The sequence below is a fragment of the Cryphonectria parasitica genome (assembly GCF_011745365.1).
Source record: "Cryphonectria parasitica EP155 unplaced genomic scaffold M406scaffold_6, whole genome shotgun sequence".
Lineage (NCBI taxonomy): Eukaryota > Fungi > Ascomycota > Sordariomycetes > Diaporthales > Cryphonectriaceae > Cryphonectria > Cryphonectria parasitica.
Window position 1 is genome coordinate 2,125,260 of NW_024468914.1, and position 24,703 is coordinate 2,149,962.

The 24,703-nt window shown below is 52.4% G+C and overlaps 7 protein-coding genes across 7 annotated transcripts; 3 read left to right on the forward strand and 4 right to left on the reverse strand.

Annotated features, from left to right (window-relative positions):
- Positions 1-1,368: 1,368 nt before the first annotated feature.
- On the reverse strand, positions 1,369-3,459 carry M406DRAFT_332041 (uncharacterized protein; the record flags this gene model as incomplete). The annotated part of the gene is made up of 5 exons (XM_040920704.1): positions 1,369-1,853; positions 1,886-2,045; positions 2,295-2,401; positions 2,439-2,539; positions 2,651-3,459. The coding sequence occupies 5 exons, from the start codon at positions 3,457-3,459 to the stop codon at positions 1,369-1,371; spliced, it is 1,662 nt and encodes a 553-aa protein (XP_040774530.1).
- A 2,143-nt stretch (positions 3,460-5,602) lies between these two features.
- M406DRAFT_108650 (uncharacterized protein) lies at positions 5,603-8,070 on the forward strand. The gene is made up of 2 exons (XM_040915311.1): positions 5,603-6,829; positions 6,913-8,070. The coding sequence occupies exons 1-2, from the start codon at positions 5,636-5,638 to the stop codon at positions 7,720-7,722; spliced, it is 2,004 nt and encodes a 667-aa protein (XP_040774531.1). The 5' UTR covers positions 5,603-5,635; the 3' UTR covers positions 7,723-8,070.
- A 2,937-nt stretch (positions 8,071-11,007) lies between these two features.
- On the reverse strand, positions 11,008-12,427 carry M406DRAFT_332043 (uncharacterized protein; the record flags this gene model as incomplete). The annotated part of the gene is made up of 7 exons (XM_040920705.1): positions 11,008-11,143; positions 11,244-11,273; positions 11,404-11,493; positions 11,579-11,625; positions 11,664-11,938; positions 12,006-12,057; positions 12,377-12,427. 7 exons carry the CDS (start codon positions 12,425-12,427, stop codon positions 11,008-11,010), a joined length of 681 nt encoding a protein of 226 aa, XP_040774532.1.
- A 6,610-nt stretch (positions 12,428-19,037) lies between these two features.
- M406DRAFT_332044 (uncharacterized protein) lies at positions 19,038-20,053 on the forward strand (the record flags this gene model as incomplete). Its single annotated transcript, XM_040920706.1, has 3 exons — positions 19,038-19,054; positions 19,221-19,587; positions 19,733-20,053. The coding sequence occupies 3 exons, from the start codon at positions 19,038-19,040 to the stop codon at positions 20,051-20,053; spliced, it is 705 nt and encodes a 234-aa protein (XP_040774533.1).
- A 23-nt stretch (positions 20,054-20,076) lies between these two features.
- Positions 20,077-20,768, forward strand: M406DRAFT_103874 (uncharacterized protein). Its single transcript, XM_040915085.1, has one exon. The coding sequence runs from the start codon at positions 20,108-20,110 to the stop codon at positions 20,459-20,461; it is 354 nt and encodes a 117-aa protein (XP_040774534.1). The 5' UTR covers positions 20,077-20,107; the 3' UTR covers positions 20,462-20,768.
- Positions 20,769-21,470: 702 nt separating this feature from the next.
- On the reverse strand, positions 21,471-22,029 carry M406DRAFT_332045 (uncharacterized protein; the record flags this gene model as incomplete). The annotated part of the gene is made up of 3 exons (XM_040920707.1): positions 21,471-21,508; positions 21,635-21,830; positions 21,949-22,029. 3 exons carry the CDS (start codon positions 22,027-22,029, stop codon positions 21,471-21,473), a joined length of 315 nt encoding a protein of 104 aa, XP_040774535.1.
- A 371-nt stretch (positions 22,030-22,400) lies between these two features.
- On the reverse strand, positions 22,401-22,613 carry M406DRAFT_234706 (HAT dimerization; the record flags this gene model as incomplete). The annotated part of the gene is made up of 1 exon (XM_040915993.1): positions 22,401-22,613. A coding segment is annotated over one exon (213 nt), but the record flags the coding sequence as incomplete, so codon positions are not given.
- Positions 22,614-24,703: the final 2,090 nt, after the last annotated feature.

Sequence of the window (24,703 nt, forward strand, 5' to 3'; positions counted from 1 at the left end):
CGTGCAAAAGTAGTACCAGCCATCCCGCCATGGCACAATCACAACATTCCCCTGCTCCTCTATGCCCACGAAACCGACACGCTCTTTGGTCGTCGAGTCGAAAATGCGGATCGCTGCCTCGTTGGTACGAGCGTCGACGACAATGGCCGCGGTATCGCCAGCAGGGGTTATCTCGTCGCAGTCCTTGTGGGAGTACCACTCTGGCTTTGCATAATTTATGCATTCGATCTGAGCACAATGGCAGTCAGATCGCGCTTGCCGCACACCTCCGTAGCACCCACCTGCTCCCTGCATCTCTCTATGATCTTATCATCGCTCGGATCTTGGATCCCGGATCTTTGCTACCTTGTCGTCCATACGTTGGATCTCTTATTCAGTAGCGGAAACAGAGAGGATGCCAGCAGGCTGGACGATTATTTATCTGGATCACGCAGACACGCTGAGGACAAGGCAGACTCGTCACGCTAGCGGCAGTTTCCGATACTCTAGGACCGAGTAGCACAGCCTCCTTAGCCCGGTCCCGGTTCCTGGTCCCTCCGCGCGTGCACTGATTTTGAACACAGCCACAGCTCGAATTTTTTATTTTAATGTTGATCCGATTAGTGCAGAATCAAATTCCAGGCTGCAATATAGTCTTAGCATTATTAAAAAGCAATGCTTTCTGATGTGGGCTGAGTAATGCTACGTTATGTATGAAAGTCTTATTCCCCTATGTTCCTGAGGTTGCGACGAGTGGAGGAAACAGGATCAGGTTGTGGCAGGTCGGATGAGTTCATCGGGCGGACATTCTACCTTGGCAGAGGCCAGCAATGAAAGACAATGGTAACGGAAAGTAGTTGTTGAATTGACTCAATGTAGCACGAGGCTGTGACTACAGAGGTGCTCAGCGAATCCACAAAGTACAATGACGTAGCTGTTTAATATCACGTGATTTGACCGTTTCTTCTAGAGCAACGCAATAGATCAAGAATGGAAAGAGGCAAAGTGAAGGGTTGGGTCGTTCAATTATTTTCCGGGTGGGTTGTTTACAAGCGCTTGCACCTGCATGCCTTGGGAGCTAAAGGCGCACTTTAAAGTTGATAGGGAGAACGGTGGTTTGTGAGTCAACTCTTGGAGCTCTGGTTAAGTATAGTCTAATGAGTCACAGTGCGGTAATTGATCGCAGCCCGGAACCTGACCAACTGCATGTCCAATAGTTTCGCACCGTCCAACCCAAACCAAATCCCCTTGCTTCCCCATGTTCAAACCATCTCCTTCCGTATCTGGTGCCCACGCAGGCGCACCGAGGAGTCAGTTCGCATCGGGAATCGCCGGCAGATATCCTTCCATTTTGGCCTCGCATCCCCTCCAACCCACATGCGGAGGTGCTCATCCTCGGATGTGGCCCAACCCGAACCCCTTGATGTGACTGGACTTCCAACCGCTGCTGCCGTCGAGGTCATCAGACTCTTCTTCGCTGTTGTCTTGCTCGAAAAGCTCTTGAGAATACTCCTGCCGGTTGCGAGAGGCGCCGCTAGTGTTGCTGGCGTCGCTGCTGCTGTCACCGTCCTCGTCCCTGCCGCCTGACTGGTGGCGGTCGCCCCTAAGGAGAACGCTACTGCTCTGTTTCCCGCGCCGTGGACGTAATGCGGATCGTGGGGTTCGTTCTGCAGGCTGAGTCGCTTGCGCGGTTGACTGGCCTTCACCAGTTTGGACATCTTCATCGTCATCCTGTCCGAGGACTAGCCCGGTTAACAGCCAGTCCCTGGCTGATAGTCGCTTGATCACGATGCTCGTAGGTTTCAACGTGTGACCAACTTCCTCATCAATAGCGGACGCAAGCTCTTTATCGTACCACATCGGCACCTGGTGACCTCTGCCATAAGCAAGGAGTACAGACACGGACCTGGAGACCGGGAGGATCGTGACATGTGCAACGCGTGTTGGAGGTGTCCCTGAGAGTGCATTCGAACCATCGAGTTGCGTCTCTCCGGCTTCAAGGTGTGAAGTGGCATGATGAAGACCCGTTGAATGTCGATAGGGCCGCTTCCGAAGCGTTCGTTCGGCTGCATAGAGGTCTCGTGAAGCTCGCGTGTCCCGTCGATTTGACAGTGGAGATTTTCGCAGGGACATTGGTGACTCGGACTCGGAGTCATTGCTCGAATTATTGAAACCATTTGAGGGGGTGGTGTAATTCTGCTTGATCCGCTTGGATGTTCGCTAATGCTTTTTGCTCTCTTTCGTTGGACGCCGCATGCGCATGCCACGACTTGGTCTTCCTCTTTCGTTGAGTGAACGGATTTGGTGATCATTACCGTCCAAGTTAGATGTTGTGGCTTCTCGCAGGCGACGCAATTCTTGCCCGTCACGACCAATTGCATCTTCGTCGTCCGAGCCGGAAATCTGATCAACTTGAAGCGAACTGGTGTTGTGTCCATTTCTGGCCTTGTCAGCCGTACCAGTGTTGCTCGTTGGAATGCTCGTGTCATCGTCCGTGCGACGCGTACCAGAGATAACGCCAACTTCGCTTGCACTGCTGCAGGTACTCAAGCTGGAGGTGCTGTTCAGGGCGGTAGGAGTAGTCTCGCAGGCATCGAATTGAGCATGACTGGCAGTAGAACCAAGAGAGGATATAGCATGCATCGTTTTCTGTCGTTTGCTTGGAGATGACTTTGCTCGGATCACTTCTGAAGAATGAGATTGGTTTTCGTCTTCCGTATTGTCGTCTTCGTCGTAGTTTCTGACCAACTGGTGCTCAGGACTTTCCCGGCCATGTTTTCTGCTCTTCTGCAATGCCCCCAAAGATAATGCGCTCTGAGTGATGCCATTGCAACTAGCAGCACCAACAGCGTCGCCAGGAGTACCAGAGGCACTACTATCAGCGTCATCATTGTCCGGTCCGCAATGCTCCGACATGTCGAATTCCTTGCCGCTATCGTTGTCGCCGCGTTGTTCACCAGTTCTAAAATCTCCCTGGGATCCATTATCGGCATTATTACTTTCCGCCTGGGTCATAGCTGTGTTCGCTGTGTCCACATTGCCATCATTCGACGGCGGTGGCGAGTGTCGTGGAACGTCATTTCTGCATTGAGGCTGATCGGCTGGATCGTTCCCGCGAAGGCTTGCATTCCGTCGTAGCAGCTTGGAGATTGATGGGAAATCCTCGTCGTCATCTTCGTCCTGATCGTCGTGAAGGTGCAAGCTGACGTCCGTTTCTGGCTCGCTAGTGTCGGATTCTATTGTGATGGGATTTGTTGTACCGCCCACATTAACTGAAAGCAGTTTTTCGATAGTCGGTGACCGTTTCTCAACGCTTGCATCAGCCGCACCGGGCTCGACGTCGCTTGGAAAGATATCATTGATGTGCTGCAAGGGGACAGTCCGCTTTTTGCACTTGGCCTTAGGTGGGCCACTGTAAGAGATGAATTGTCGTGTTGGCGGGAAGCGGAACTGCGCGAGAGTCTGTGATACCGTGGCCATGGGTGCGAAGTTTGAAAGTGTCTCCTGTCCTGTCTCTCTCTTCAGAAGAATGGGGGTATGCCTGGGTTTAAATGCTCGAGAGCTTGGCGGGCGCCACCGGTCACAACACACCCACACCCACACCCAGGCATAATGAAGGGGATAAGATCCCACCCCATCCAAGCTGAAAGAAGCCTCACCGCAGCAGTTTCACCGCAGCAGCGTCCTGGTCCTAGAGAATAGCGCATGAAAACTGCACGCCTTCGTGGCGTCCAGGCAGGATGATGCAAAAAATGCCTCGCAAGCCACCACTATCATTATGCCCCAATCTACCAAGCACATGGATCTCAGCATTGCCACCTTCCCAATTATGATCGTTTCAGCAGCAATTATCGGGAATCCCGATTGGGCCTGATATCGTACAATTGTAAACGGACGAGGCACACAACCGCGTCAGCAGAGGAGGCGAAGGCAACAGCCGAGATGAATCGATTGGCTAGATCGGGATATTGAGGAGCTTGGCGCATTGTGGAGGAGGACGAAGCGGCGCTGACCGCGCTGGCGCAGCGCAATGCAACAGAATGCGTTTCATGCGGACGAGCATGAAAGAGGATGAAATGAGCTCGGATCCTGACACAGCCCATCTCGTGTTGCTAATGCTCGCCGGCTGTGCACCCATGAGGCATCGCTATGGCGTAGCGCGTGTGGTAGGTGTCTGGCGACTGGGAACGCAGCGATCAGCAGCGCGCCATTCCAGGAACGCCCTCTTCCCGCCCTCGCCCTCTGGCCACTTCCCTCCCCTCGTATTGGCCATGTCCATACGAGGCGAAAACTGCCTCAGAATGTTTGATGTGGTGGAGGTGAAGACGGAGGGCTCTGTGAAGGCTAGCTGGCACTGAGTGCAGGTCGGATGTGCGCAAAAGGACTCTACCAAAGTCGTGCTGGAGGAGAGTGCCTGATGCCTCGTGTGCGTGTGCATGACAGCGCGAAGGAATCCCAACGAGCTGAGGGAGATGAATGACGTCCTCGCAGAGGGCGGTGGAAGGGGAATGGCAATCAATGCAACGAGGAAAACGCCTTGCAATGAGAAAAACGCCTGACGAGAAGGAGCCGCAGGAACAGAAGTGAAGCCGAGAGCGGACAAAGCGAAGGCGCAGGCAGGATTGTGGGAAGGGAGACAGAAGAAGGAAGTGGAGAGGAGAGGAGGTTGTACGAAAGACGAGCCGCCAAGCGACCTTGCCTATTCGGGCAACCGCAGTTTCCTGATACGTGCTTGCCGTCTTCTTGTTTACTTTATTTATTAATTATATATATTTTTATTCGTCATTTCATAGTATTATTAAAAAGTTTTGGAGCGCAGACCTTAGATTCAGCCCAGTTACTGCATTGTAGAGTCTGCGTCTTGCTTCGTCCCGACATGGAGGATGATCTGATTAAAAACTTCAAGAGAGGTGGGTTATCAGTAATGTGCTGGCAGGATAAACGCGTGCTAACATCTCCCTCGAACAAAAGAAGAAGGATGGAAAGATGCGCTCCCAGCTTGTGGTGATAAGGCAAAGGGCGGCAACAAAGATATCCAAGCCGCCTCCAAACATTCGATTTCCTCAAATGCTTCTAGACCACGGTAACTCCATCTACATATCCTGGCCATTTTGCGAGTCACTAGGGCTAACTGGATGATGTCCCACAGCCCGTGCTTATGTTACGATGGGGATGCAGAGGGGCCCTTAAGTGGATTTGCTTGTGCGGGCCCTCGTGGACACGCAGGCCCACACATACTACTACTATTACCACTACCACCAGCATCGCTGGCAAAAGGCCAACTAATAGAAAAAGAAAGAAGAAGACAAGACAGCCCACAATACTGCCCAAGAACACACAGGGGTAGGTAGATACATTGGTTCCCGGATAGTGCGGCCGCAGTACGCGCCGCACCCCTCATACATTCCAATCGACTTCTCTCCCTTGCTCTGCTCGTTCTCCTAACCTCCCTCGATATGTGAGACAAGAGTTTTGTTTTTTGTTTTGTGGAGAAGTCAGGTTGCGCAGGCAGCAGGCTAATTTCATATTCTTTTTCGTATATTCTCTTGTAATCTCCCTGTTCTTCCTCCTTCCTCTCTTCCTCTCGATTCATCTGTATACTACTGTTCCCTTGAATGATCAGACCTGCCAATCGATTGTCAGATAAACCCAAAGAATGAGTAGCGTGGACAGCCAGACAACAGTTCCTCATCGTCCTGACTACGTGGATGCCAGGTCGGCCGAGTTGCGAGTCCGCACCGAGCGTGCGGGTGCCATACTTCTACCGGCAATAGAGATCTCTAGGGATGTCCTGGCTACGGCTATGGCTCGTCAAGACCGCCTTAGGAAGAGGATGCCTACTATCGATGGTTTCAGACCACTGCGAGATCCCAGAATCATCTTCAGACACACGGATGGAAACCCCACCATATCCATCCGCTCCAGGGAAGCATGCGAGCTGGCTGTGGAGCCCACCATATGGCAGAGTGATTCTTGCTTGTCCTCCTCCACCACCTCATTCGAACTCCCTGCCGCCGCCGCATCGCAAAGCCACGATGAGGTCAAATGTACCCTCAAGATGGGCACCATTGAGTGCAACCTTCATTACATCCCAGCCTCTGATGGGGTGGTGCTTGTCAACATGGGTGAAGAGCCTCTGTCGGTGGTGGCTCTCCCTCCCATGGAGAATGGCATCCAACATCAGGTCCACCCCTGGGCCATGATGATTATCGACTCAGCTTGCTGGCGGATCTCTGATCCAACGAGCTCCGTCGAGCTACAGGTCCTGCCCCGCCCCTATCATCCCTCCGTTGTCGAAGACGAGATTGATGAGGATGAGGATGAGGATGGACAGTCGGCGGAGCTTGCACTAGGATCTAAAAAGAGATCCACCGATGATGTGCAGCAATCGTCCAAGAGGGTTAGGGGGCTCTCTGGAGCGTTCCCTTCCGGTTCACAGGCAGTGGGCACTGTGTTGGAACACCTACCTGCCCTGGCCCCCCACCACACCACACCGGGGCGCATGCGGCCAAGCAACAGTCTCCAATGGGAGGAGCAGCAGCAGCAGCAGCAGCATCACCACAATCACCACCAACCGGCAATCCAGGAGATTGTCAACAAATTCACGGACAGACGAGAAAGCAGCCATTCTGGGAGCGCTCAGCCCCTCTCCTTCCCTAACAATGGTAATGGCAGCGTTAGAAGTAGCTGCAGCGGCGGCAGCGGCACGCTCGGGTCTTCCAGCGTTGTGGCCTTCAAGATGCCTATTTTTCGCCCTATAAGATCGGCATCATCTAAAGACACAGCCAACTATGGTAACGCCATTGGGGCATGGTCGGCTGGATTCGCCGCACACCGAAACCTAGAGCACGTAAGTACTACTGATTATACACTTTGTAAATTGCACAATGAAGGGCGTACGCTGATTGAGTTTGTCTTTTTCTTTCTCTTCAGAACCACTTTGCTAGTATTCGAGGATCCGACGCCCACACGATGGCTCTCCACCTTGCGTATAAGCCACACAAGGACCTTGCCAATGCCCGCTGGTGCGCCCAGGCTGGACAGGCCGGACAGAGAGAGCAGCGCGGATACTTTCTTGGCAGTGTCAGGGATGCCATCTGCATCTTAACCCATATCTCCAGCGCGGTCGCCTTCCTAGCCGAGCAGGGCATCGCGCACAACGATATCAAGCCGGCCAACATTCTCTATACCGACATCTCCTGGCCCGCTGTTGGGCCCTACCAGGCTGCAGAGGGCGGCGCCATGCTGGTGGACTTTGGTCTCGCAGGTCACAGCGGCCTTGCCAACAGCGAGGGTTCGCCCTGGTATATCGCGCCAGAGTACTTGGAACAAGGTCGTCGCGGCACACCATGCGACGTCTTCGCCCTCGGAGTCGTCATGTTGTACCTGATGCGGCGTTGCGTTCTGCCCGAGACCTGGTACCGCGTCCACAACGAGCACCGTGAGTGGCTCATCAAGGATGTCCACCATGCCAGAGACTCCGCCAGCCGGGACGCCATGACAAGCTGGCTCAGCGAGGTGGGCAGGATGCGTGACAAGCTCGAGTTCTCGGACACCTTGTACACGAGCAGCGAAGAAGCTGAGTTGGGCTCGCTGGTACACAGTATGCTTCTGCCCCTGGCTGACCGTATCACCGTCGAAGAGCTGGCAGAGGCCACGAAGGACTGGGATCTGGAACTGGACCTGGACATGGATCTCGATCTGGACCTTGACTTGGGCATGGATCTGGGTCTGAATGGTTGATTTGCGTGCCTGCTGTTCTCTGTGTGCGGGAATCTTCATGTGAGAGAGACGTAAATGAGGAGGGACCGATTTTATCCTTCAAAAGCCTTCGTTTGGCTTTTGGAAAAACAGTGTCCTCCTATCCTTGCATCGCCTTGCTTACTTATTGCTGGAAATGGTGTCACGAATCAGGATGAAAGCGTTGTCACGATTTTCACATTCTCTTGACTATTCTCCTGGGGCCTACTAAAATAGATGATTCAGATCACCTCGAAAAAAAGACCGAGGGACGAAGATCAGAAGAGATAGGAGGGTACTGAGTACGACAACAGGGGGCAGAGGTTGAACTCAAGATCAAGTTACTTGTTGAGACATGGCCTACTGAACGTGAAGCTCAAGCTGGCCTATCCTTACTAACCTGCTTACAGAGCAAGTACCGTCGCTCCTTCCATCGCTCTATGAAAGCTTCGAAGTGCACTATCAGTACTCGAGAAAGCAGACGAAGAAAATGAGCAATAGTACTTATTATTACAGTATTTTTTAGACACTGAGGTCATTCAGGCCTCATCATGGCATGGACCATGGAGATTTAACAAGTTACATAATATACGTGCTAAATCGAGCGGGAAGGCCACCATTTAGCAGGCTTCAGCAGTAGTGGCTGTAGAGCTGTAGTGCTATAGAGAATCTAAACGAACACCTGTCTATCTCCACTAGCCTGTGCAGGGCCTCAGAGACTGGCAGACAAAATCATGACATTCTTTTACCACAAAAAAAAAAAAAAAAACACCAACAAAATCAAAACAAGCATAGCTAGGGAGCCTTTTGAGGTAGACAGTAATCATTCAGCGCTCATCCCATGAATACAAAAGCCTCGCAAGAAGTCAAATCTTCGCCTCCTGAAAAAAGTTGTTCTTGGTCTCATTTTCATTCGATGTCCTTTCTTCCACCACAATTTCGAGAGTTCGCTAAAAGTTGGCCCTACCGTGTATGCTAGTGCGTGTAGGCCAAATGCCGATGACCCGCAAGACACTGCCCGAACCGCTGTGAGGCCTTTCTGCTGACAGCCTTTGGATGAACTGCTATGACAGGTCCTATCTTGAGGGTTTTCATTTCTCCTCGTCTTTTTCCCGCCTTCTCCTTTCGGTTCTCATTCTTAAAATATTTGTTTGATTCTACTGCATTTTGATCGCACGATTGCCATTCTACCAGAATTCCGACCTCTTGTTGTGCGCGTGTATGTGTGTACTGCTAAGCTACCTGAATTGGTCTAGTCCCGTATCGTGGTGATCGTCTGTAGGGAAGGAGGGGTGGAGGAGGGACGTATCTTGGCTCACTGACGATCGGGCCGCCATACAGCACACCCTCGTTTATCCTGGTATCAACTTGTCACATGCCCAACAGCAGAGCTAATTGAGGCAGTGTTTGCCATGCTTCTGCTCCTATTTTTGGTGTTTTTTCTTTCTTTTTCCTTCTCTTTTTTTCAGAGACAGCCGGCCACCTCGTCAACCAGGACAGTTGCTTTCTGGGCACAGGCCGGCGCGAACACTTTGCTCTTCCCAATCAGGATCGACGCCAGGGCTCTGGCCCCTGTACGTAGTACCTTTTCCCTGTACCAAAGTACCTTTCCGTCACCCAACCATGAACATTTGCATTAATTCACTAACCCCTGCCGATAGCAATGGTAATCCAGTACGGCGGCTCTTGTACAGGTACTTGGTACTTTAACAGCTGATTACTGACAGACCAGGGGGGCGTTTGTGGGCGTGTGGATCAAGATCGTCATACCTTCCACGGCTCCTTCTTCACAAGTACTAACCTTCTTTCTGGCACGTAATTCAAGGCCCGTTCTTCTTCCCGTCAATCTCCCCACCTTTTTTTTTTCTTCTTTTCGTCAATCTCCCCACCTTTTTTCTTCTTCTATGACCAACAGCACCATACAGACCTACACACACCCCTTCTTGTCTCGCGCTATCGCTCGCCCGCACCCGCACCCGCACACACACACGCGCGCGCGCGCACGCACGCACGCACACCAAACGATAGTTTTACCGACCATGGGTCAAGAACGATGTCGATGATAAAGTCGAGACTTGGCAAGGTCGGCTGTCTCCAGTTGAGCCCATGTGCAGAGCTCATCTGCCACGAAAATCAGACCAAAAGAAGAATAAGACGGATAGAACAGAGTGAACATTAGTTCCCTGGACTGGACGAAATTCGGACTCCCTGGAGGCAATGACAAGGGAGGGGGAGATGGAGACCCTTGCGTTGGGGGCCGCCTCTGAGGTCTTGTGGCTTGGGTCCAGTCCCTGCACAACGAACAACAAACATACCTGTCGACCACGAAAACCAGCTCGGATGCATCTATCCCTGCTGCCCCGGTGTCCGCCTGTAGCGACACTAGGACTTGGAGTGCGCCTGTTGGAAAACCCAACTCCTCTTCTTTTTTCTTCTTGTTCTTCTTTTCTCAATCTGTTTGCATTCGTCACACAATGATGCTCGTGTTGGCCCGTCATACCCCCCTTGGCGCGCACAGTGAGACAGGCTGAGAGAGCGTTGTGACGTTGGAAAAGAGAATGTTGCCTGTGAGTGGTCAACCCGGCCAGCAAAAGAAAAGAAAAATGGGCATATTAGGGCGGTTGGGTTGGCTAACAAACCTGACCGCTTGTGGCTTGAGGATGCTTCTTGGCCTTTTCCCTGCTGGATGCCGCCGAGACAACATCTCATGTTGGAGCAAGACCGTGATTCGTTTCTGTCGCCCCTCCCTCACCCTCACCCCTACCCCGGTCTGTACTGTCAAAGGTGTGAGGATGGGGTAGGAAACAGCTCCGCATCCATGTTGAAGATGAGAGTTCTGTCCAGTGCCTCGACACAGTAGAGAGGGCTTCTCCCCTGCCCCACCCCTGAGGGGCCTGAACAACTACTATTTGTTTTTCCTTGCGTGTCTCTGACCCGCGTTTTCTTAACAATGTGTATCGAGCACATCCAAAAGTACTACTTCGTGCGCCAGACTCATCTGTGTCACCACACCTCTAACGGGTGGATGTGTGAGCCTGTCGAGGGGCAGAGGTACACCAGGGAGATCTGTCCGACGTGCGGGCCGTTTGCGTACTCATATTAGAGGAAGACAAACAAGAGATCAGGGAAGTAACATATCAACGAGCGAGTGACCCAGACAGAGAGACAGACACACACACACACACACAGAGAGAGAGAGAGAGAGAGAGAAAGAGAGAGAAAGAGAGAGCTGGAATACATGCCAGCAACCAACCAACGCTTCCCCTCCCTCCCCACGTTGACCACGCCTCACTCATCCCTTGCGCCATAGGCGGTATTGTACCTTTCTGACTCTCCTTCTTGAACAAAAAGCTCCGCCCGGAACCACCTCCTCAGCAATTGTTGTGTGTTCTTCTCGTCCTCCTCATCCTCGCCCTCCACCATCCTATTCGCCGGCGCCGGCGCCTCCTCAGTCATTTGTTCTTCCGCCATCACCACCACAGAGAACAACTACTACTATCACCATCCAGAAGGACCGGGCCTACCTTTTTGGATCCATCACATCACCAATAGGCCTTGGTGTCTCATCAGCAGGAGCGACCCCAGGACAGATCGCCGGCCGTGTCTCATCAGAAACTGCACCAATGCCACCAGGCAAGCACTGAACTGTTATGTCTCATTGTCAACGACGATAGGTTCACATACACTTGAAGATTCTCCCCAATTATCTGCATCCCGTCGCCGATATGGGCGATTTCCCAATACAACGGGCTGACCCACGTCTTCCACCACGGGCTTTTATGACAGGTGAAGATGGGTACGGATACGAACCACCAATTGCCCCCGAAGCCCAGACCTCCCAGGACTTGTCGTCGCGTACCATGTTCTACGGTTCAGCACTATCGCCACAACCACCACAGCAGCCGTCTGTCATGCAACAGCACCAATTCCCTGTGCGCAACCACCTGCAGGAGGCAACTGCCCTGATGCTCTGTCCAGAGCAGACCGCCATGCGCCTCTGGCAGGAACAGGCCGCTGGCAGCGTGCCTCCTTGGCTGCCACCACAGCAGGAAGGCCATGGCAGCGGCGTGCCTCCTTGGCTGCCACCACAGCAGGAAGGCCACGGCAGCGGCGTGCCTCCTTGGCTGCCACCACAGCAGCAAGGCCACGGCAGCGGCGTGCCTTGGCCATCGCAAATGCTTGCTGCCCGGCAGCTGGCTCTGCATGCTGCGGCTGGGAACTACCCGGTCCAGCAGGAAGCAGCCACCTCAGTCTGTGCTGGTGCTATGAATGTTACTCCTACTCACCAATCACCAGCTGGCGGGCCCGGCCAGCAACTACCACCACAAGGATGGCCATCTATGCAGCAGTTTCAGCCGTCGTCTGCACCGCAAGTCAACGCTAACAGCATGGCTCCTCCCCCTCACCATCACGTATGGCAGCCCGGCATGTCGAACACTCCTCTACCGCTGCCAGAGACCAGCATGTCTCCTGGCTTTCCACCTCCCGGCAGCATGCCTCCGGCTCCTCCACATCAACATCAACAACCATGGCATACCACCGTGGACGCATCCAAGGATAGGGGAATCATATCTCCTCCTCATCCTCCTCGTCCATCGCAGCAAAGGTCACCCGGTAGCATGCCTCTTCCACCATCCCCCAATTCGACCACCACTACCACCACCACCACCACCACCAGCAGCAGCAGAAGGAGCAGTAGGAGCAGCATGCCTCCTCCGTCATGGACCTCGAGACCCAGTAGGTCCTTCGATTCGTCTCATCATCCACCACAGAGGGAAAATCGCTTGGACAGAGCAGCCGCCCGAGACAACCAGCCTCGTCCGTCACAGGCTAGCCATCTCGGTTCATCGCATGCTGACAGGACGATGACGATGACGACTCCAACTCCTCAGCGGCCGACGACCGACCCAGACCATACAAACAAGACCACAAAGAGTCATCCATCCCCACCCAACAAGCCTCAGGTCACAACACTGTCAGCCATGTCTTCGGTATCGGCCGTGGACACTGCGAGAAATTCATCGTCACAGCAGACTAGCGGCAGTGCTGTGCCGCAGCAGCAGCAAACCTTGCCTGAAGTAACTTGTTCTCCTGACCATCCTCGGCCACGCCGCCCCACCGAGCACGTCCTTCCAACAGACCCGAAGAACGGCGAGTCACTACCCCCAGATGTGGCCGGCCTTCTTCCCCTCAGAGCTGGTTATCAATTTGAGCCTCTCAAACCTGGCACTCATCACCTGCCAACCTTGCCTTCTGCTTCTGCACCATCTCATTCAGTACAGGTCAGCAGCAGAGACGGACAATCCGCGCCGCCCAAGGTATCTCACCCACTACAGGTTGACGATCGAATTCGACTACATGCCGCGTCCCTGTTATCTCATCGTTCACAGCAGTCGGGTGACCGATCCCAGAAGCAGACTCTACGTCCCACATCTCTTCAACAGATGCAGGCGAGCATTCGAGAACGTCGAACCTCGTCTCACAAATCTCATCAACAACAAAAGCCGCAACCGGCTGATGGCCAACCTCGACGAACCTCGCCTCTCAAATTTCGTAAGCTACTCAATTCTGGTGGTCGGAACCAACAACCCTCACCGGCGGGATCTGATGCCTCAGTACAATCTGGCGGCCAACGACCTTTGCTTACAGTATCTCATCCACTGCAGTCTGCTGGTCAACCGCAACAAGCCTTACCTGCAGCATCTCATCCACTGCAGTCTGCTGGTCAACCGCAACAAGCTATACCTGCAGTATCTCATCCACTGCAGTCTGTTGGTCAACCGCAACAAGCCATACCTGCAGCATCTCATCCACTGCAGTCTGCTGATCAACCGCAACAAGCCTTACCTGCAGTATCTCATCCACTGCAGTCTGCTGGTCAACCGCAACAAGCCTTACCTGCAGCATCTCATCCACTGCAGTCTGCTGGTCAACCGCAACAAGCTATACCTGCAGTATCTCATCCACTGCAGTCTGTTGGTCAACCGCAACAAGCCATACCTGCAGCATCTCATCCACTGCAGTCTGCTGATCAACCGCAACAAGCCTTACCTGCAGTATCTCATCCACTGCAGTCTGCTGATCAACCGCAACAAGCCATACCTGCAGTATCTCATCCACTGCAGTCTATTGGTCAACCGCAACAAGCCATACCTGCAGCATCTCATCCACTGCAGTCTGTTGGTCAACCGCAACAAGCCATACCTGCAGTATCTCATCCACTGCAGTCTGTTGGTCAACCGCAACAAGCCTTACCTGTAGCATCTCATCCACTGCAGTCTGTTGGTCAACCGCAACAAGCCTTACCTGCAGTATCTCATCATCCACTACGGCCTACTAGCCATCAGATCCAACTACCCTCGACTCTCTTTTCTGAATCCATGCAGATAGAGAGCCTAGCCCGACGGACACCACCTACGGTTTCGTTTCCCATGCATTTTGGTAGTCAACCCCAACAAACACCACAATTCTCCGCTGCCGTGCAGGCTGCTGCCATACAGGCTGCTGCCGGCAGTCAGCACCAGCAACCCTCGCCTGCAACGGTCTTTGATCCCATGTTGATTGATGATGACCTCACACAACTTTCGCCTCTATATGGGTTTCCACTGCAGGCTGAAAGCCAAGTGCAGCAGCCAGACCCGTTGTCTAGCCTGTTTGAACTACCACAGGAGGAGGCCAATGGACCCGAAAATGACCAGGGTTTCACTTACGATCAAAACATCCTAGCACTACTCGACGTGCCTGAGATTGGGCCTTGGGACTTTGACTTCAACAATCCCTTCAATTACCTACTCCAGGCTAATAATGTTTCTGACAACGAGACTCCTGTTGATAAGACTTCTTCTGATAACCAGGACCAATGACCTCGGAATAGTAACAGGAGGGAGAGGCTTTTCCCCTTCTTTTTCTTTTCTTGCTGCGCTGTGTAGGTGTGTGGTGCTCAGACGAGATCTGGCTGGGGGCGACGCAGAACGCATCTTTCATGCTTGCGCCATGGCGCTGGCCTCGAGATGGGGAAGCAGGGAGTTTGGGGGCGTTTTTGCCTGGATAGCCGGCTCGGCAAGCTGTTGTGGCAATGCGATCAGCAAGAGAGGGGATTTTAGGTTTCTCATTATTATCCTCATAATGATGACCACGACTATGGATACCGGCAATGTGTTTTTCTTCTCTCTTTGCTCTGTCTCTTTTTCTCTTCTTTTCGTTTCATCTTTTTCTCTCTGTTCAAATTGTTATTCATTTCAATATGGATTCCTCTCTTGTTCCTTGTTCTTATCCCCCCACCCCCCTTCTTTCTTTGCTCTTTTTGCTTGCTCTCATTTCTATCTATCTTATGGATATGGTAGTGGTTACGGTTGTGGGATGCTGTTATTCGGATGTGTACGTGTGAGCTCTCTCACACATAGCGTACTCAGAATGTTATGACAACAAAAATAAGTGCATGCTTGAGACCGGAGAAGTAGCCTCTATGGCCAGTGATATAATCCTCGATGGAAGCTGTCGTGTATCACTACCACGTCAGCCGCTGGCGCTGCTACCACCATCACCACAGTGCACTCCAGGGCGGCGAAATCCAGCAGGGGGCGGAAGTAATATCACACCATATGTCACATAGCCCTAATCTCGTCTTTGAGTCACCGGGAGACACCATCTTCTTAGATAGGTGTTTTTATGGTACATACAGCGAATGGATTCTCATGACGTAAGCGAGAAAAATATAGGAAAATGGGCTATTTGATGGGAGGTTGTTATAGCTGGGCTACATCGGACCACAGAAAGAGTAGGCTGAGAGATGGTGCAAGCTACACGAGCACGGTTTCTTTTCTTTTTTTTTTTTTGTCTTTTTTTTTTTTTTTTTTGGTGCCAGCACAATACTAACAAACGTCTCACACGCGGGTGTCTAGCAGAGATCGATTTGATTGATACCTGTTGAATAACGTCGCCTCTGCGCTGTTCTCAAACCCTCAACAGTTGAACTCAACAGAACTCCTCTATGCACTGTATTATGCTAACGACAAGAAAGGAGGGGGGGGGGCGGTAGGACGGTCGGGTCCCGTTCCATCCCACGGCTCCCTACGCCTCCCAGAGCGTCTCAATACGAAGTCACTTTGCATGTAGCCAGCGTTGTGAGGGAGCGGTTGGAAGAGGCATGCCAATAGAGGCAGTGACCCAAGAACCTGGGGCTATAGGACATGGGTCTGGGTGTATGGTTGTATGTGTGTGTAGGAAGTGATGATGTGGTTGTTGCTGGGATTGGATGGTGTAGCTGAGGACGAGAAAGTCGGGTTTAACCGAATGGAGAATCTCTCTCTCTCTCTCTCTCTCTCTCTGTGTGTGTGTGTGTGTATCTTTGTCTGTCTGTTTGTATACGTGAGTGTTGGATGGGCAATATGAGACTGTCAATGTATCGTGTACAAAAGCAGCAGAACTAGTTGCGCTGTCTGCAAGGGTGGGACAGCCTGCATACATACGTGCATGGGCGTGGTCTTCCCCCACCCCCGGGCATGCTTCGGAATCTGTTAGACCTAGATGAAGGTTTTCTCTTCTTTTTCTTTTCCTCGGTTCTTCTTCTTGCGAGACATGGAAGATCTCTACTGTCCCAGCCTGGCTTCAGCGTGATCCCACAGGCACCAGCAAACATTTCTCCAACAATGGTGTGGCTGGTCCTCAAGAAAGGGATTGAATGGACTGTCCTGGACTGTAACTATGATACAGCAAGGCCAGGTAGATAGATGAATGGATGGTCTGGACCGCCCGAGGAGGAGACAGTGGATGGTCCTTCTCCGCGGAGATTGATGGCCGTCTTGGTGGGACTGGAGTTGCCAAGCATCCATTGTATTGCATTGTCTCTTGTCGTGGTCCCGTCGCGTTGGGCGGACAGGCTTTACAGTACTTGTCATACGGACATTATCACTTATACCCGCAAATGCACCTTCTAGCCAATGGGTTGTGGGATGGCAAACGGTCAGGGGGTTCAGTGGTGGGGAGAATGAGCAGGGGTGGATCGCTGATCAGCAAAGGGTGGTGTGGGGCAGTTGCTGTGTACTCGCTGTAGTGGACGCTGGACAGCCGCAAGGCCCCCCTGTAGGCCCCGCCTCTCCCTCCCCCCCCAAAACTGGGGGTCGTTTGGTGTTGTCCTGGGCGTTGGTTCTGCGCTAGTTGTTGTAAAACTGAGTTGACATGCGAGGCTGCTCTTGCCGCGTGGAAGTTCTGGACTAAAAGAAGAAAGAAAAAGAAAAAAAAAAAACTAAAGGGAAACAAATCATGAATAAGGAAGAGAGACACAGAGGGGAGGGAGGGGAAAAGTGAATGGCGAGCTATGGAGTGAACAGGAACAGAAGAGAGGGAGAGCAGAAAGAGTCTGCATGTACTGTATGTATGCGTTGTCCGGTTCAGTGGAGCGCAGGAGGGACTTACTTGGTCCTCTGTGGATCTCGCCTTATCTTTCTCTTTCCTTGTAGCCGCTTTTTCTAGCAGAGCGGGCAGGCTCGCACGTGGTCGACACAGAGCGCTGGCCCCACCATTCTCGGCCCTTCTCTTTTCCAGATTGACTGCTACGATGTGCTTAAGTAAGTAATCTGTCAGTCATCCTCTCACTGAAACCCAGGCGGGGCCCCTGTGTTGTCCTGGCTTAGTTGATCATCACACATGACTAATCACTGTCCGTGTCCATTTGCAACTGATGATTTCGATTTGCATTTATTTCGTCGCAGGGATAGTGCGTGTACGTTGGAGGATTCCCATCGACGCAGTCGAAGTTTGTTCTGGAATATACTATCGTTGGTCCCAAGGCTGTCATCTGTTGTCAGTGAGTGTGGACCTGCAGATAGATGGTGAGTTCCAGACCATAACGACGTCAACGTCAACAACAACCTACGACGAATAACGGCTGGCCCACACGGGTAGGACACCAAGGGGAGGAGGCCCCACAGCTAGCCTCTTCCTTCGTCGCGAGTCGATTTATCCGCTGTCAGATACGACCCATCATCGTGGCCAAGACTAAGCCCTACGCTGACGGTCACTAGGCTTTTCCTTGGTCTCTCTCTCCCTCCTTCTCTCTCTCTCTCTCCTATCTCTCCAGGCACACAAATATGCACGTACACACGCGCAGACAAGCTCTGCTCGGCGGACCCGCCTTGCCTGCTGTTCACGATGCTGGCCTTACCACTCACTCCTTTGAGCGAACATGGGCATGGTTTGACATGAAACAACACAGCTCGGTGCCTCCGGCATGCCTTGATCCACTTACGCATTGTTGGCAGGGGAAATGATCGATCCCCTCCCGCCCCGACCACTTATCCTCGACCAAAGAAGGACGACGGACGACGTGGCACTTGTGTGTGTGGCCATTGTGCGGGCAACGACGTGGATTCTAAAAGGCTAGGCCATGCTGCACCTGCACCGGGGCCACATTCTGAAGACGTGTCGTGTCGGGTCGCCCTTTTTTTTCTTTCTCAACAAGTGAGTCTTCCCTTCCCTGACGTGGTCAACGTTAACTGATACGTATCTCTCCAGAGGTTGATTCCACCGTGTGTTTTACTCGCGTCGCGGACAGTGTTTCTCTCTCCGCCCTTCTGTGCTCCCCAACAGGTGCACACACAGGAGGGCATTGTCACTGCTTGTAGGAAGATAAGCTTTCTGCCATACTTCTAGCGCCCTCGTCTGAGCTGCAGCTTGACAACCGCTAGAATCAGAAAGGGGTATCGTCGCTTATACAAGATGCCAGACAACCGCTCAGCAATGCTCCTGGGGGCTCACATCCTCGACAGCTTTAGGCGGGCCAGTTGGATAAAGGAACACTGATTATAGCAAAGCGTTTGCATGATTCCAACTCTTGACTCATCCGAGGTCCGCTCTGGCGATGTTCTTTAGACGTCCAGTATCCTCTCACAAGCAGCTTCAGGACCACTGAAAGGAATGAACATCTGAGGTGTCGCCGCCCGCTGTAGGATGCCAGCGCGCCAGCACTTGCAGCGATACCTCTTGGGCGCTCGTCCCCCTCCATCCATGACCTTGAGAAGCTTGGGCCTCCTGGAACATAGCCAACACATCTGTACTGTGTTCTCACCAGCGGCATATTTAAAAAGGATGAGCTTCCAAGTTGCATCGATACTCGAGAAGGAGTACCCTCCAATAAGAACAAGGATCAGGGGTGCTCCGAAATCCCATTGTCCAGTCCACCATCCATATCCTCTTTCTCGCTCTCTCTCGCTCTATCTCTCTGTCTATCCCTCACCCCCGCCCCCCCCAACTCCCTTCCTTCTCAAATATTTATATCATCCGACAAGCACACATACAGAGATGGAGCGCCGACCTAAAAGATGGCCTCTCCCACAGAGTCATCAAGAAAGCTTTTACGTGAAAGATGCGGGATGCCTATCATCTCTCTCTTCCCTCTTCTCCACCACCAGCGACGGAGAACCTGATCCAGAAGCCTACTTAGAGCCCCACCCCGGAACTCTCTACCACCCACCACGGCGCCGACCATTTTTGTTCCCCTGCAGATACCAGGGCGGCGTCTACGCATTCCTCAAGGCCCGTAAGGAACAACGGCTCCGGGAGCTTCGAAACTGCTGGCACGCCGTGTCCTTGCGCCTCGCCGCCTGGCAGCCCGCCCTCGAGGGCTACTACGACGCCGAAGAAGACACCGCCGAGAAGTGGGTGGCCTTCCTGCGCGCCTCCCCCGCCTTTGAAGCCCTCGCCCGCTTCTTTTCCCTCTGCAAGGCCCTCCTCAGCCCCCATCGCTCGCCTCCCGAGCTGCTGGCCGCCTCTCCCAACGGCGTGGACCCCACACCCCTCCTGGCGTCCTCCGACAAGCCCTCAGGTCATCAAGGCCACGATCACGAATCGGACCAGGACCAAGACGAACCCGTCACGATCACCACCCCCACCACCCAAGAGGCTATCAACCCAGAGCGGTGGTGTTGATCATGGTCACGGTCAGGGCCAATATCATGAACATGAAGCGTGCAGCCAAACGATTCAAGAATAATGATAGACGCTCTGGCGAGGACAGCCTCAGAACAACGCGACGGATCTCTCCTGGCACGACGATGACGACCACCATCGCCGCCAAGAGAACCACCCGAAGGATGACGACGACGACGACGCCGCCATCGCCGTCACCACCACCCCGACCCGGCACTATGAGGACCACAAAGAGTGCCGGAAGCAAGAAGAGGACGCCTACACCTGCCTCTACGCTTCCAGTCAGTCCTCAGAGCCCCGCTACTCACTTGGGCCGCCGCAGCAGCGTCCGCATTGCACCTCGCGAGCAGACGACCACCACCTCTGGTCCACCAAAGGGCCGGGTGCAGAAGCCCTACAGGCAAGCTGAGAGGCGCAGCGCCCGCATCCAGAAGCTGCACGCCTAGTCGAGGCCCAAAACACCATGATATCTCTTCATGAGACAAATGAAGAGCCATTGCCGACGCCGAGGCGAAGATCCTCCCTGTTGATCAAGCTCGGGACCAATAGAAGACTTTTCTTTTGTTTCTCTCCTTCTGTCTTTCGATATTATCATCTTCAAAGTTTGGATAGATCAGGATGGGTACGGACCGCCAAATGGAAGAAAGAAAAAGAAAGAAAACCACCACCAAAAGCCCAGGGAGAAGAAAGTGAACGCGAGGCCGAGTCGTACAAACAATCACACCCATGGCACACCCACCTGCCTCCTAAGAATGATGATATTGTACTTTCAAGCAAGAGAAGCTGCAGGCTGAACTTTGTTGTTTATTTCACCTAGCAGCAGGCCCCGGGAGGTGCTTTGTGGATAACTCGGGATGTCGAGGCTACAAGACGCGAGCTTTCTTTTCCTCCTTCTCTCTCATGTATAGTGGCAACCACGGCTTAAGTGGATCCTCTGCCGCCGACCACCGATGCCAACTTTTGGTTTAAGACAGAGGAGAAAGAAAGGGAAGGAGAAAGGGGAAACTGTGAGATGAACACCTGACAGTCTTCTTTTTACCTCTCTGGACTTACTACACGGTCAATATCTATATAGAAATTATTAGAATCCCTTTTGTATTCTCAAGTTAGAATGGACCCTCCCCAATGAGATCTTCTCTGCTGCGGTGATTTTTCGTGGTCTTGACAAGCGCGATGATCAGGTGTGTTGATAGTTACAGCTTACAAGGGGGAAGGGCCCCACGAGGGGGGGTGGGGTGTGTTGGAACGAGGGCGTTCCTTTCCAGTTTCCTCCTCCTCCTCCCAAAGGCTTGGTTGCACCAAAGTCTAGAGGACTTTTTTTTCATTTTCCTTCTCATAGTGAACTCGCACAACAAATTTTTCTATTCTACTAAATTTTTGCTGGACTAGTGATTTCTGTTTGAATGCCTTCTCCATCGTTCGTCGACTTCGAATGCACGCTTCATCAGAGAAAGCCGCAGGTGAGTAGGCGATATGAAAAGCTCATTCAGAGTTCTCGGACCAGCTCCCACAACCTTGTGCAGCAGGCTAATGTCAACCGACCCAACCAACCAAGTACCCAATATAGCGGACACTGTTGACTGTCTCCAGATTCTTTCTGGAAACTCAAAAGGCCAGAATGATTGCAGCGATTCCAATATATGCGTACATGATTATTCATCTTGCAGATTTTCCCATAATATTGTGTCGAAGATTTCATCAGCTAAGTCTACAATTGCAGGGTTTACCTCATCACACATCCTGAGGTACCACGTAAGGTCCGGTATGAGCCCAAGAGATTGGCAAGACCCATTACAATCTCCCAAACTCACTTCTCCATTGTCATTCTAAACCAAAGTCACCTCGACGTTCTCTTCCTCTCTTGCTGCGCACGACTTTTCACAAGCCTCCCCCCCCCCCCCCTTCAGCTCTTGTTGTGTTCTCCGAACTGCTTGAAGCACACGGCGCAGCACCGTTTAAGCTCTGTTCCCGCGACACCTGCCGTACTGACGGTGGCCGTCCTGGACCCTACTACAGCAGGTCTCCTGGGATGCCTCGCCCTTGACCTCAATCTGGATCTCTTCCATAACCTCGTCCTTGGCCTCAACTTTGACCTCTACTTTCTGATCCATAGCAGACATGGACAATTCTGCCTGATCAATGGTGCCGGGTGGGCCGGTGGAGGAGTGGGCGGCCAGAAGGGTCTTCTGTGACGGTGTAGAGAGAGTAGAGAGTGATTATGATGAGGTTATAGCCCGCAGGCTGGCCAGGAAGATTCTATCCGTACTCCAAAATGCTGTCAGCGAAAGTGAGAAGGGGTCCAACCTCATCCTCGAGGTCAAGGTTGAGGGTGAACTTATTCATACTGCCAGAGAAGCCAGCGGGCAGGCCCCGCATAATATCCATGAGGGCAGCGTTCCACACAAGTCAAGTCAAGGCAAGCGGTAGCCCTCCACTTGACTTGCTAACTATTTTGGCCGCTTGCTTGTCTTCTAGTACCTGGCCGCTTGATTCGCTTGGTGACTTGGTCACTATACCGGATTAGGAATGTACGATAGATATACGAAACGAAAGGTGGTGAGAGTAACAAATGAGCTACGCACGTGGTTCAACCGGTACAGAGGCATATGATGATAGTTTTCCTTGTTACGCTCTGATCCGCGCGAGGTCCCTCGCTCAAGTGCTGAAAGAAACATTTCTGACCCCCTCGAATGCCTTTTTTTGGCAAAAAGCTGCTAGGCAATGCCTTTCCTCCTCATCTCTGCTGCTGGTCCTGCCAGCGTTCCATTTTTCAGCCAGTCCTTGAGGCACAAAAGGAGCTCGAGAGTGCTGCTCTTCATTCTCCTCCTCTGCGAGGACATCGTAAGCTTCCCTTGGCTGAAGACTCTCTCGCATTCGGACGACATCGCGGGGATAGATAGGACGTCGAAGGCCATCTGTGAGAGGGCTGGAAACTCGGCCTTACGCGCTGCCCACCAGACGAGGGGCTCAAAACCATCGTCGTCCTCGTCGTCCTCTTCTAGCTGGAGATATTTCTCCAGCTCTGACTGTGGCCGTTGATGCTTTGGCCTTGGTTGTGCTCTGAAGGCGGTCCTCCACTGCTTCTTTGGCTTGTTATGTTCTTGATCTTCCTGCAAGCTGGGTGTTGATGCTGATGATAAGGCTGGATCTTTATATGCTCAATATTTCTCGTAAAAAGCCTTAAACTCTTGTTCAACATCGTCAGCAATAGCTGGCGCTGCTGTACGAATACCAACCAGGCGATATTTCGGATGCAAAACAGCAGCAGCAAAATATATAGGGCATTCGCGAAGCTTGCTCTTATATCGCTTGAGAATTGCTAATGCGTGGGCTACTGATTCTCTCAGAAACTCAGCACCTTCAAGCCCACATTCCTCGGGGTATATCTCAGCCTCTTGTTGAGAACCAACATCTGGCCATTCCCGTACTGGAGTGCTGGGAAATATATCTGAAGACTGTGAAGCTCGACGGCGAGGGGAGGATCGAGGGGAGGGTCGAGGGGAGGGCCGAGAGGAACGCTGAGAGGAGGGCCGAGAGTAAAGTCGAGAGGAGGGTCGAGGGGAGGGTCGAGGCGAGGGCCGAGAGGAAGGTCTTGAAGGGGCCTGATATCGCGATGAGGGCCGCTGGAGGGCTGGTTTCTCTGCATTTGGCGAGACAATAATCTCCTCAAGGATTTCTTCTTCAGCATACGTTTTTCTGCCTCCAAATCTCTCCTGAAAGGACCGCAAATGCTTCTCGAGATCCCACAAAGAACTGAGAACATCATGAACAGCTACAGCGTTCCCCTCGTGGTGTTTTGTATGCCATAGGAATGGCTGCAAAAGATCTCGAGTTGCCTCAAGCACTCGCCAGTCCTGCTCACTCAAAGGTTATATTTTAGCACCGCTTCGAACTTGCTCTTTAACCCAGAAATCAATAGGTCTTTTCAGCCTCAGCAGCCGCGATATCTCAGCCTCTGTTGAGTTCCATCGCGTCTCCTGAGCTACCACTGGCCGCAAGGTAGATATATCGCCAGTTTGCTCATCTGTAGAGTCTGTAGGAAGCGGTAGTGGTGGCATCGTGAGGTCTTGTGCTGTTGGCTGAGGAAGGGCCTCTGCCAAAAAGGCTGTAGTGTTCTCGAGATCTTGGTCCTCTGGAGAAAACAAAGAGTTCTGAACAATCTTCTCGAAGTCCTGGACCCGCTGTACACTTGCCTTGAGGAAGACTACAATAAGATGAGCGCGGCGTATAGGTCCTTCTCGCTGCCACTGATCCCACTGATTCCTCTGTTGCTCGAGTTCCTGCTTAAATATTAGCAATAAGCCAGGAAGATACAAAACAGCTCAACTTACCTCATCAGCATCGCTATCTTCAGCCTCGAGTATCTGTTTAGCGTTACCAGAGAGAAAGCCTTTGACAATAAGGTTAATAATATGGCCCCAGCAGCGGCATCGCCGTTCAATCCGCAGCTTCTCAGCTTCACGATGATTGAAGCCATACATCTTGCGAAAAAGAAGCCTTGTTGCCTTGTCGTTCGTGCTGTCGTTATCAAAAGTAAGCCAGCCGAGCCGCTCCTCAAGCTGAAAAGCCATAATAACCTGATGGAGATGCCACTGGAGGTTCTCGCCAGTATGCTGGCCGTTGATCATCCTCACTGCTATAAGGCGATTTCGCAGCTTTGCATCGCTATCAACAAAATGCGCAACCACTGCTAGAATGCCTTTGTGGTTAGGCGAGGTCCAGAGATCAGCAGATAGATGAATCTTCGAGATAGCCTCGCGCTGGAGCTGGAGCTGAAGACCAGCTAGGTTCTCGTGAAACGCCTCAAACAGCCATCTCATCACTGTGCCATCACTTCGAGGGAAAAAGTGCTCCGTCAGGATGCTATTCCAGACCATCAACAGCTGGCGGAACTGAGGCGCCTCGAGAGTTGAAAGAGGTATATCGCAACAAGCAACCAGCTCTGTTATAGCCTTCTTCGCGAGACTAACAACTGCACGAGTTGGAGCGTTGGCAGCGTCTTTCAAGGCATCAGGCGCTGTATATAGACTGCTGTTGTTGAAAAGGCCACGATGGTTTA